At 40.7% G+C, this 13,198-nt stretch overlaps 1 protein-coding gene across 1 annotated transcript in view; it reads left to right on the top strand.

Moving 5' to 3' along the window:
- The window catches only part of MCF2L2 (MCF.2 cell line derived transforming sequence-like 2), a 237,482-nt gene that overhangs the window by 32,102 nt on the left and 192,182 nt on the right, over positions 1-13,198 (top strand). Inside the window, exon 3 of the mRNA XM_055307990.1 lies at positions 6,619-6,733. Coding sequence (XP_055163965.1) covers positions 6,619-6,733 — 115 coding nt within the window. The remainder of the gene's footprint in view (positions 1-6,618; positions 6,734-13,198) is intronic.

Below are 13,198 nucleotides of genomic sequence, written 5' to 3'. Positions count from 1 at the left end.
GAAGGTTCCTTTGACCATGGCAAAGACAATCCTTTCATTTTTGAGCTTCTTTTGTCATCTAGTTGCCTCAAGTTTGCCCTTCTTAAGAGAGAGAAGCATGGATTAGCTGTGGTAGCATTTGCAACACTGCAAGTCTGGAAGCATATGGGTAGCCTTGGGGTTCTCTGAGTTAGCACTTTCTTGGAATTACTGGGCCTGCTTTTCATCTTTACCTGAAGTGGTAGCAAATGTCAGTAATGAGGCCGTTTTGGGTAACCTGTGTTGCTGTGGTGTGAAACAGAAAGCTCTGTGCTTAGGTCTTTTTCCATCACTGTGGAAACCCAGCTATGGGGGCTGTTCTGGGTCACAGGAGTTTTCTATTTCCTGATTCAAGCAGGCAAGGTGACGAAAATCCAGCTGCAGATTTTTCTGCAGATTCCACCAAGCTTCTGGAAAGAACCAGAGGCCCCATCAACCAAGAATGCTGGGAAGGACAGGATGGAGGCTTTATCTCACAGAGGCCCCAGTTGCCTGGCCTGCTGTGTTCTGCATGTGCTCCCGTGGCTGGTGGGAGAGCAGGGACTCATTGCATGATGGCTGACCCAGATCTGTGGCCAGAGGGTTTGAGGCCTCTGGATGGTGAAGTCTGTGAGCAGGGGCCACCAGCAGGAACTGGATAGTGACCAGGGCTAGGCCTCTGGTGGTTCTGACCTTGAAAGACAACTGACATGTTCCCAGTGAACTCAGGGTATTTCTAAATTTAGGGCTTAGCCAGGAAATAAGAGAATATAAGCAGGTTAGTGTGGAGGAAACGCGCTAAGCTTTGGACTCAGGCGATTCTGGGTTCACATTACAACACATTTAGTAAGTCATTGTAACATCAGGTTTCTCATTGGTAAAGTGGATTGTTTTAAGGAATGTGCCTCACATAGAATCTGGCTATAAGAGAACTTAGCCCATGGACTTGTTTGTTTTCTAAGCCACATAAGAAGAGATCCAAAAGTAGAAATTCCTTGTATTGGATCAGAGGCTCAATGACATGAAGGGTGCTCCTTTGTGATTCTTTGGATGTTTATCTTGTTTTTAAAGCCTTAATGTCAGTATGACTGCTGTAGTTCCAGATATCAAGTCTGTGTCCAAAGTAGGAAAAAGGAAAAGGAGCAATGCTGGCTTCTTCTATTCTTTTTGCCAGGATAGCAAAAACTTTCCCAGAAGCTCTTGGTAGGCTTCTGCTTATGTCTCATTGTGGGACTGTGTCATGTAGCCATTTCTACCAGCAACAGAGTCAGAAGAGGCAAACATTTATCGTTTAAATGGCTTCAGTAGAAGGTGATCTGGGGAGAGGGGGTTGGTTATATATTAGCCATTTATCAGTGTCTATCATAATACCTGTCCTCTAATTAAAAGAATAATCAGGGATCCCTGGGTGGCGCAGCGGTTTGGCGCCTGCCTTTGGCCCAGGGCGCGATCCTGGAGACCCGGGATCGAATCCCACGTTGGGCTCCCGGTGCATGGAGCCTGCTTCTCCTTCTGCCTGTGTCTCTGCCTCACTCTCTGTGTGTGTGTGACTATCATAAATAAATTAAAAAAAAATAAAAGAATAATCATTTCCTTTTTCTTTTAATGGTTATTTCTGCCCTTGGAATCTTTGTCTGAAGTTTCCTCTCTCTCTAATGTAACACCTTTAAGAATTAATTAATAATGAAGGCATAAAATACTCCTAGGCTTGTGGAGTCCACTGTATTTCCCCCCATTAAGTGGGAAATTCTCAATGAAACAATGAAGAATGTTAAATTAAGGAACTAACCAGAGTCAAAATTTCTTTCTGAATCAGAGATAGAGTTAGTAACTTGGCATCCAGGAGATGGAAACCAATGCAAGAAGGTGTAAAGAACAGTACTGTTTAATAGAAATATACTGTGATCCACATATGTACTTTTAAATTTTGTTGTAACTATATTAAAAAAACAAAGAGGAACACATGAAATTAATTTTAATAGCATTTTTATTTAACCGAATATATCCAAAATAGCCCAACATGTCATCAATATTCAAAATTATTGTTGAGATACTTCACAATTTTTCATACTAAGTCTTGGAAATCTACTTTATATTTCACACTTTTTTAAAATAAAGATTTTATTTATTTATTCGTGAGAGGCACAGAGAGAGAGGCAGAAACATAGACAGAGGGAGAAGCAGGCTCCCCACAAGGAGCCCGATGTGGGATTCTATCCTGAACCCTGGGACCATGCTCTGAGCCAAAGGAAGACGTTCAACTGCTGAGCCACCCAGGCGTCGCTGTATTTCACACTTATAGGACATCTCAGTTTGGACTGGTTATATTGCAAGTGCTCAACAGCCACATATGTCTAGTGGCTATTGTACTGAACAGTGTAGACTATGAAAATGGTTCTTAATAATATTGGACTGAAATCCTTTTTATGACAACCAATTTGTATTGCCCCCTCACTATCCTAAATTGAAATTTATGGATACCGTAATCTATATTAGTTAGGGTGGGCTCAATAGCTATACCAAATAGACTCCAAAGTGTATAGTAGTTCAAACAAATACAACAGAAATTTAGTTGGAGCGGCCCAGAATGTACGTTCATCAGCAGATGACTTTTCTCCATCTCCCTCACACATGAAGATTCCTTTCACTTTATGGCTCATATTACTATTATCCACTTTGTGGCTGTCTTATTACCTGTATCCAGAAAGCAAACAGGAAAAGAGAGCATACCTCTTTTTAAAAGCCTCAGCTCAGCAATACACACTACATACCATTGACTTGAACCTGCATCAGTTATATGGATACACTCAATAGCATGGGAAGCTAGCAAATGTAGTTTATTTGTGTGCTCACAGAGGGTGAATAGGTAACTGCTACTTATGCATATATTGAAAAAAAAAATGAAAAGGAGAATAGTAAAGGAGAAATAAAAGGAAAGTAAGAATAGCAAAATAATATATATTTCAATATATATTGAAAGTACAAACTTCTAGTTACAAGATAAGTAAGTTTTGGGGATGTAATGTATGGCATGGTAACTATCATTAATAGTACCATATTGTGTGTTTGAAAATTGCTAAGAGATTAGATCTGAAGACTTTGTAAGGTGATTTGTGAGGTGATGGATGTTAACTAAACTTACTGTGGTGATTATTTTACAATATATGTGTATATTGTATCATTACATATATACCTTAAACTAACACCATGTTATAAGTCAATTATATTTCAATAAAATGGAAACATATTTAAAACCCCTTTATTCTTATATATAAAGCAGAATTTATAGGATCTAATCACTACAAGTGGATTTTTCATTTCCGTTGAGTTTCTATTAAGATATTCAGAAATTACACAGGATGTGGGACAATTCTTTATTATGTAGGGTAGATTATTTGGTATTATTTGGATGTAGGATAGATTATTTAGAAATCCCTGAGATTTCTAAAGTGCCTCCCAGGAAGTGGTATTGCCATTTTCCCAGCTAAAGTCCATTTTTTTGGGGGGAGGGGGGGTTGGGGAGAGAAAAGGAAAATGGATTTTGGAAGGCAAATAGCAGTTAGCTGCTTCACTCTCTTTCATTGTTGGTCTTCACAATCTTCTTGTAGGATTTTCTAGCATTATAAATTCTTTTCATAGGACAGAAGTTTGTGCCAGCCAACACCCAGAACCTCATGGGAATAGTCTTATGTATCCTAAGAACTTACTGCTGTTTTTTGAAGTAAATCTAGTCCTCTTCCATTTAACGAACAGGTAAAAAGTGATACCAGGAGTACTGACATTTATTTTATTTAAGTCACCATTTAACTTCCAAGTAGTTTGGTTTTCTTGATTTTCCTTGAATAGGACTTCTCTAGTACACTGTCATCCTTCTGCATTTCCATGTTTTCTCACAAGGTGGCACCGAATGCCTTGCTGTGGGTTGTCAATGCGCTTATGGAGGCTTTGTTTCCTTGGAGCTTCTGTCCCTTACGTTTAATGTTCAACAGCAGGTGGTTTCCCCAGTTAACCTTGGGTCTCTCTGGTGTTCAGTATTGGTATTAACCAAGACATAAGAACACTCCACCTATATTTATCTACTTAGTAATGAAGAGCTTTAATTTATAATTGACAATAAAAGTCAGAATCATTAAATAGTATAATCATATCTTAATGAATATTCTAGGGTGTTTTGAGTCCTTGAAATGGTTTCGCCATTTTCTTGGTAAATATTGGTTATGCAATTAGTACAGTTATAATGCATCTAAATTTAGCCTGACTAGAGATGTAAATTCCCTTACTTTGTGTTTATCTAAGCCTTCCTATGACTGTAAAACAGCAAAGAGGAAGAATATGAGGTGAAAGCTGATAGTATCCTGATTTAAGTTGTTTTCAATCAGCATCATGAGGCAGCCTCTGATGATGCCAAGCATCTAATTTGCTTTAAACTTTGCTTTACAATTTAAAATAAACATGTAGAATTAATAAAGAGCCACTTCTTAGAAAAGAATGACTAGTCATCCAGACAAGTATCACACAGTGTCATTCCATAGTGATTGGTCTCTGGGAGCCTAACCATGCATTAACAATACCTAGAGGAGACTGGTGTAGAAAACCACCAGGCTCTCTTACTCTGCAGGATACAAATACTTACGTTTGCTTGATAGCACATCTTGGCTCTGGAAATGATTTACATGTACAGTCAGAGTATAAGCAGAAGATGCTTATCAGGTATGGACTCAGAGCAGCAGAGTAGATTGGATGATCTTAAATGTTGGTGTCGTCAGAGAGACTGGTGACGTGGCCTAGGTTCTTGTGATGGTGGGCCAGGCCTCTCTCTCCTTAGGATAGGGTTGACAGCTTCTCTGTGTCTACCTTTTCTCTAGTTTCTTCATTGATCCCACACCCTCATTAATCACACAATTCTCATTAAACCACACCCTGCCCTACCTCTTTCATGGATGTGAAATACATACAGTCATTTGTAGCTGGCTTCACTTGGGAGCCTTTTTCTTTCTTTCTTTCTTTCTTTCTTTCTTTCTTTCTTTCTTTCTTTCTTTCTTTCTTTTTTTTTAGATTTTATTTATTTATTCATGAGAGACACACAGAGAGACAGAGAAGCAGAGACACAGGCAGAGAGAGAAGCAGGTTCCAAGCGGGGAGCCCGACATGGGACTCGATCCTGGGTCTCCAGGATCACGCCCTGAGCTGAAGGCGGCGTTAAACCGCTGAGCCACCCAGAGATCCCTGCCTTTATTTTTCTTAAAGTAGTTTTCTTCCATGGGCATAAACCTGGAAGGTGCTCCTAGCAATTCAGCTCTTACACTGTTGGCTAGGGCATACGTTTCCCAACTTTCTCAGTCTTTGTTTTTCAGTCTCAGAAGTCTCAGTCTATCTTAATATTTCCATAACTATTCTTGGCCAAAAGCAATTCCTAACAGTTAAAACAATTTGGTAAGTCTGAACATCCTAACAACTTAGCCGTTTGAAAAACAACAGCAACAACAACAATACATAAATTGAAAGAAAAAGTAATGTTTAATTTCATTTTTAGGTAACTATAATAATCTCAAACCTTGGAATGAGACTGGATGTCACCACCCTCATTTCCTGTTCTACATTAGTTTTTATACTACACTTGCTTTTTATCTCAGTAGCCACCAAAAACCAACTTCACAAAGATGCAAAAGAGTATAGTGCAATTTAATTGTGAACTACCTCAAGCTAGTAGCATGCATGGTGTCCTATAAGATTCCAATTATTGCTATTTTCCTCAAAAATTTAGAAAATATTTATGGTGCTTTTGTGAGTTCACCGTGGTTCCCTGGGTACCTGGAACACAGTTTAGGAACCATAGGGTTAGAACTTAGTCATGTAGCTGCATCTAGCTGCAAGGAGATGAGGAAATAGAATCTTTTTAGTTATATCTAGTGGCCTTTGCTCTGATGGATTAAATATTTAAATATTAATTTTACATTTCTATTTTCATAGTGTTGTCATATCTCTGTTGGTAAGTTATTGAAGGGCAGAAGATTATTTCCTTGTAATAATTATAACCATAATAATAGTCTCTATTGAGCACTTAATATGTAATAAGCACTCTACTAAGGTACTTTTCATATACGTTCTCACAATCCTCACAATACCTTTTGAGGTAAGTACAAGTATTATTCCTATTATATATATATGTGGAAACTTCTATTGAGATTAAGTATCTTGTATCAAATCACATAGAAATCAAGTGGGAAAGCAGGATTTGAACCAGGCTGTCTGATTTTAGAATGAACTCTCTTAACCGCCATGCTCTTTTACCTTTGATATTTACTGACTACAAAAATGAAGAATAATATTATATATTTGTGTTGGCATTATTTACTCTTCTACCAAATGCTAAAATAGTTAAATGAATACTAACCTTTTATACAATAACTATCTTCAAAGGATGTAGGAATTGAATTCTCACGACATCACTTGAGCAAGCATGAAGAAGAGACTTGTTCAGAATAGTTTGGTGTCAAATCTCACATTCTAGTCTGAAATAATACAGACAGAAAAGGGGGAGGACAATATGTATCTCCTTTACCTGCAGGATGCAACAGGAGAACATTTTGTTAATACCTTGACCACTCATTTTTGTTGCAGGAGGTCGAGGGAAAGATGGTGCACCCATCATCACTTTCCCAGAGTTTGTGGGGTTCAAACACATCCCAGAGGAAGACTTTCTGAATGTCATGACCTACCTGACTAGCATCCCCAGGTGAGCTGAACACAGCGGTTTGCTGCCTTCCTAGTCACTGGCTTTATTCTGAATTTCCCATGTGGCAGGGCTGAGTTGAGATGTAATCTTCCCTGAGCACAGCTGACACCAGTATGTAGCTTGGTCAATTTCTCATAACTGTCCATCACAGACAAGGGTTGGAGGATGAGTCTAGAAAATAATGGTGAATGAGTGTTTTGACTCTGGTGTGCACATAGGAGGCACTTAGTAAACATTGTTGAGTGAATGAAACATTGATTGAAGAGCCAATGCCGACCTGTCTCTTTTCAGATTCATTGCTCTGGATTAAGGTGATTCTGGCTTCCTGAGCCTATCATTGGGGACACATAGCCATTTGCTCAAGGAGGTCAAGCCATTTTAGGAGTTAATTTAGTTTATCTCATCCAAATAAGGAATTTTGGGGCAGATTTTATACCTGTCCTATGCAGATGGAGAAATTAAGGCAGAGAGTGAGGAAGCAAAGGCCAGGAGTAAAAACTGTGCTGATAGCTGAGACCCTGACAAAGATGTTTTTGGATCTGCTGTGTCCGCAGTCTCTAACCCAGGCTCATACCTTTATTCGGTTGAGTCAGTAATACCCAGGCCTCCAGGGAGTGTGTGTGCGTGTGTGTGATAGAGTTCATATTGGTGACAGCCATTTCACAGACAAAGATTGAGCTGGGTGTGGGGTCCAGACCTTCGTCTTAGTGTGGTGACCACTCTCCAGCCCGGGAAGCCCTGCCCTCTATGGGGTTATAGTGCTTATGAGATCATCTCTCACCTAACTGCCATGAGGTTAGGCCATGTGTGTGCTGTTTAGCTTATCTTCCGTGTGCCTCATGGGATTTTGAGGTCAACACCATCTTTGTGATTGAAAGCCACCTGGTGTTTCATCCCACCTGTGGGAGATGAGGCAGTTGCATTGTTTGCTTTAACCAAACCCACTCTAAAAGAATTTTTTTGTTTTTTTTGTTTTTGCTTGTTATCATTCTTGTTTCTTCAGAGAAAGCAAGGGATTTTTTTTAAAATGCACTTCTTCAAAGTTTAGTGCTTAAATTATATTTCACCAGTTCCTTGCCTTCCTTCCTTTGATCTCTGAATATGGCGTATATTACTCAGACATGTGAGGGTTTGAGATTTTATTGGCTTAAAGGAAGGATGCTGTATGGCTCTGGGCTGTGCTCATGTGGTTCTCTCTACTGAGCACTTTTTCCACCCTTCTTGACTTGGCTAACTTCTACACATTCATCAGCCCTTAATCTGATCTCATTTCTTTAAGGACTCCTTCCCTGATTTCAGTTCTGCTTCTCACAGACTCTTCATTTCCGTAGCTTACCTGTTATATAACCCCATAGTATATGGAAATTATTTCTGCATTTCTTGTTAGGCTGAGCAGCTCAAGTAGGGGCCAATGCTTTTGTTTTATTTTCTCTTTTTCCACCTTGTATCTCTAGCCCTAGCACAGTATCCAGCACATAGTAGGTTCTCAAGAAGTATTGTTGATGGAATTTCCAGTACCGATATAATTCATTTCAATCAAAAAGTATTTCTTATAGGGTGAGAAAGAAGCTGTTGACAAAAGGGAGGGGAACCCCAGTCCTCAACTGCTGCCTTTACCTCCTTGGCTTATAGAGAATTAGACTTGGTTTCCCTCTTTGGCTCAATTGCATTCTAAGAAACCCATCAGTTTAGCAACCTTTCCTCCCATGGTGAGCAGCAAAGGAAGGGGTACACAGGGAGGTGGGCAACAGGTAGAAGTGGCCCCTCATTCTCTTATTTGTTTTAAATTCACTGTCTAATTTTACTGACTCCTTGGATGCAGTCATATGCTAAACAAAATGGGTGGTTTTCATCTTGTGCTTGCAGCGTTGTCTGAGTCACACTGAGGAGCATACCCTGAGTGCCATCTGAACCAGTGTAGAGAGAAGCACTGAGGGGCAGGACCCCTATCTCCCAGATGGAGAAGACAAGATACGACAAAATAAGGGACGAATGCTTTGGCCTGGTGTCTTTTTCCTTCTCTAATGTTCCTTACATCATTTCTTATAAATAAGGAGTTTTTCCCTTTCCTAGAATGCTGTTAGTCTTTCTCTCTTTTTTTTTAATTTTATGATAGAGAGAGAGAGAGAGAGAGAGAGAGAGAGAGAGAGAGAGGCAGAGACATAGGCAGAGGGAGAAGCAGGCTCCATGCACTGGGAGCCCGATGTGGGATTCAATCCCGGGTCTCCAGGATCGCGCCCTGGGCCAAAGGCAGGCGCCAAACCACTGCGCCACCCAGGGATCCCCCAGAATGCTGTTAGTCTCTTGAGAAAGAATAGTTGTCTGACCAGTTATTCACCTTTCCTCTTCCTGGCATTTGCTCATACCCCACTTGCTGCCCCACCCCTGTTTCTTTCAACATAAAACAGAGACAATGGGTAAGAAGGCCCAAAAAGAGAATTGTTCCACTTCAGACTCCAAAGAATAAAACCACCCTTGTTTCTTTTATGATTCCTATGTATCACAATATGTATCTTATAGTGGTTACCAGGCAACAGAGCCTTTCCCAGGTTACAAAATATTTTACAGGCAGTAGGGCTCATGACACAGAACAAGGAAGAATTGATGCACTTGAAGAGGAGGATGGCAGGATACCCAGGGCAGGGAAAGGATATTTCTGTGCTTGAAATTAATAAGGACCTCTCACTGTGGCTGGGTTGGGTGAGTGCAGAAAGCTTCCTGCAGCTGCTCATTCTTCACCAGATCTTTGCTAAGTGCCAACAGGGTGGTTGGTGCTGTTAGGTGCTATAAAGGACCAATGAGGCCAGGATACAGTATCTTGAACCTCAGGAAGCTCATAGGACTCGTAGGACAGAGTCATAGGACTCTGTTGTCATGGTATGTTGTGACATGTGCAAAACAAAGTGCTATAGATGATCAAAAGAGAGAAGAATCACTTCAGACAGGAAAAACAAGGAAAGCTTTAGGAACAAATAGCCTTGAAAGATAGGTAAGAATTCCACAGGTAGATATGGAAGGCGACATTCCAGAGAGAGAGAATAGGGTGGTGTTTAGGAGTTTGGACACAGCCCAAGTCTGGAGTGAAATCCAGATTCTACTGCTCACTAGCTGTGCTATCTGAGACAAAACACTTGGCTTCTATTTCCGATGTCCCCTGAATTTTGAAGTTTTAAATGGAGTATGTTTGGGGAATCATAGACCATGCACGTTGATCAGAACAGAGCAAGGCTCCTTTTCAGATAGTAGTGAGAAATGAGAGCTGGAAAGACATCTGGAAACCGACAAGGCAAGGTCTTTTCCACCAAGTTAAGGAGTTTAGACATAGTGGGAAGAGGCTGTTGGGCATTTTGAGGAGAATGACAACCAGATTAATCTGCTGGTGGTGTGTAGGGTGGGTCAGACAGAGCCAGGAAAAGGAAGCTGGGAGACTGATAAGGGGCTTCTACCCTGGGACAGATACAAAGTGAAGGGGAGTGAGCTTGCTTGATAGCAGGACTGGGTAGAAAGGAATGGAGAGGAAGGATAGGTATTGGAGTTGGTAAGGGTTTAGGTAGGGCAGAGTGAGAAACTGCTGATGGTGCTTGGTGTTAGGGTTCATATCACAGATCTTACTGCTTGTTTGGGCATGTGGAATTGAGCCCTCATTTTGATTTTGTTAGTCTCATCTTGTTTTATTTTTTTTATTTTATATTTTTTAAAGATTTTATTTTTTTTAAATTTTTATTTATTTATGATCGTCACAGAGAGAGAGAGAGAGAGAGAGAGAGAGAGGCAGAGACACAGGCAGAGGGAGAAGCAGGCTCCATGCACCGGGAGCCCGACATGGGATTCGATCCCGGGTCTCCAGGATCGCGCCCTGGGCCAAAGGCAGGCGCTAAACCGCTGCGCCACCCAGGGATCCCTAAAGATTTTATTTATTCATGAGACACACACACACACACACACACACACACACACACAGAGAGAGAGAGAGAGAGAGAGAGAGAGAGAGAGAGAGAGAGAGAGAGGCAGAGACATAGGCAGAAGGAGAAGCAGGAGAAGCAGGCTCCATACAGGGAGCCTAATACGGGACTCGATCCCGGGTCTCCAGGATCAGGCCCTGGGCTGAAGGTGGCGCTAAACCACTGAGCCACGTGGGCTGCCCTCATCTTGTTTTATTTTGCTTTTTTGCCTGGCTCTTCCTTACCAAAACTATGCTGGGACAGTGGTTCCCATCTTAGCTGCACATTAGGGGAGTTTTTTTTTTTTTTTAAGGATTTATTTATTTATTTATTTTTAAATTTAAAAGATTTTATTTATTTGAGAGAGAGAGAGGGAGAGATAGAGAGAGAGAGAGAGAGTGTGTGTGTGAGCATGGGAGGTGGGGGGAGGGCTAGAGGGAGGGAGGCAAACAGATTCCTTATTGAGCAGGGAGTTCAACGCGGGGACTCCATCCCAGGATCCTGAGATCATGACCTGAACATAAGTCAGACTCTTAACCAACTGAGCCATCTAGGTGTCCCTTATTTATTTGAGAGAGTGAGAAAGAGAGAGTGAGAGAAGGCCTGCATGCAAGTGCATGCACAAGTGAGTGGAGGGGCAGAGGGAGAGAGAATCTCAAGCAGACTCTGCACTAAGCGTGGAGACCTATGCAGGGCTCAATCCCATGACCCATGAAATCATGTATGACCTGAGCTGAAACCAAGAGTTAAACACCTGAGTGAGCCACTCAGGTGCTGTAGGATCATTTGGGGAGTTAAAAAAATCCTGATGTCCAGACTAGAACTCAAGACTAATTAAATCAGAATTTTTTTTTCGGGGTGGAACTGGGCTTCTGTAGTGCTGAAAGCTCCACAGGTGATTCCAGGGTGCAGCCAAAGGTGGTACTCACTGTGCTAGGTGCTGACAGGGAGACACAGTGAGGAAAGGGAAGAGGTATTTGAGGTGTGAGGAAGAAAATGTGGAATCAGGCTTAGCTTTTGGATGAGATGTGGTAGCAGGTCGTGTGGGGAAGTTGAAAGACAGAGAGGACACTACCCAAAATTTTACTTTTGTTTTCACAGTTCTGTATTTCTTTTCCTTAAATGCAATATAAGCAAAAATTCTATTTCCTGAGTTTCCCTGACTCTGTAATTTCTTTGTGAGTTACATGTAGTGCATAACTATTAAATTAGAAATCTTCCCACATGGATCTGATGCTATTGAAATATATATGACTGTATCATTGCCACATCACCCTGTTTCCAGTAATAGCTGAGGGCCGACTTTAGCCTATCAGGTACCGTATGCTATGTGTCTATACTACTAAAGGTTTTCAGAATCTAATAAACAAGAGCAGGATAATTCTAGGGGTCAGTTTCTCAGAGGTATTATGTAAGATATTGTCACTTAAAACATATCTCCTGTGGCTACAGGTTGTAGTCAAGTGGTTGGCAAAGGCCTTGGTAAAACATTCTGAACAACTAAGATGGTCAGCTATTTTTAGATCACAGTTGTTTTTCTCAAAATCAATATTTGTATAACTAAGAATATATTTTTATTACTGAATTACTCTATTCAATTTCTTTGTTTTACTCACAGTTCTGAGTTCATTATTTGAAAGGGGTTGGAGAAAGTACTTTTATTAGACAGTATATGTTATATTGTGTAACAGTGGGGATTATATGATTATTTACTGTTTCTAAAGGGTCTATAATGAATCTGTTGAGAGGTCTGTTTATGTTTGATGAATTCTCTATGTCCATTTTCCTCCCATAAAGCCTGATTAATAGCCTTTGAAACGAGTCATATCCTCATTAATGATATGCTGTCTGATAGAATGTTATCTTTAGGAAAGGAGGGGAGAAGGACACTGTTACCATTCGCCTTGTGAATTATAATGAGAGTTGCTCCTTTGTATTAAAAAACTGAGTGAGATTGTAACAGTTTGTCAGCCTTGGAAACCAGCCCTACAACAGAAGTGAATTCAATCTGAGCCTCTTACTGTTAGGAAGGCAGTAGAAAAGCCCTTGTTTTTAGTGGCTTTGAATGGCATTAATTGAAAAAGTGCTGCTTTGATTGAGTGGCAAGAATCTGTGGAATTACTTCCCAGAGTCAGGGAGATGGAACATTCGTTTGACCTCTAAGGATAGAAGTCTAGGGTGGGAAGTTTTGTTGGCCTGCAGCATTGCCCAAGGTGGGTGGATTTGTTTCAGCCCTCAGGAGGGATGCTTTGAGAGGCCAGATCTTAGACACCTAGCTAAGGGTCAAAACTAGAGAGAACCCCATGGATTTGTTATGAATAAATGGTGACACTGGTAAGAAAGTCTTAAATGCCAAGAGAATTTGAATGAACTATTCTGGGGAGCAGAAAAAAATTTAATATGCTAGATCCCATCCTCTGTGTAAGAGCTGAATCTGATGGCATTTCTTACCAGTAGGATGACCTAGTGTGTGTATAATGGCTTTTCTTTGTTCATTTGCTTTAGAATATCCTTACTATCCTGC

This window comes from Nyctereutes procyonoides, unplaced genomic scaffold, assembly GCF_905146905.1.
Source record: "Nyctereutes procyonoides isolate TBG_1078 unplaced genomic scaffold, NYPRO_anot_genome, whole genome shotgun sequence".
NCBI classification, from domain to species: Eukaryota; Metazoa; Chordata; class Mammalia; order Carnivora; family Canidae; genus Nyctereutes; species Nyctereutes procyonoides.
The sequence above is the reverse complement of the archived record's forward strand: the minus strand, read 5'-3'. Positions and strand labels throughout refer to the sequence as shown.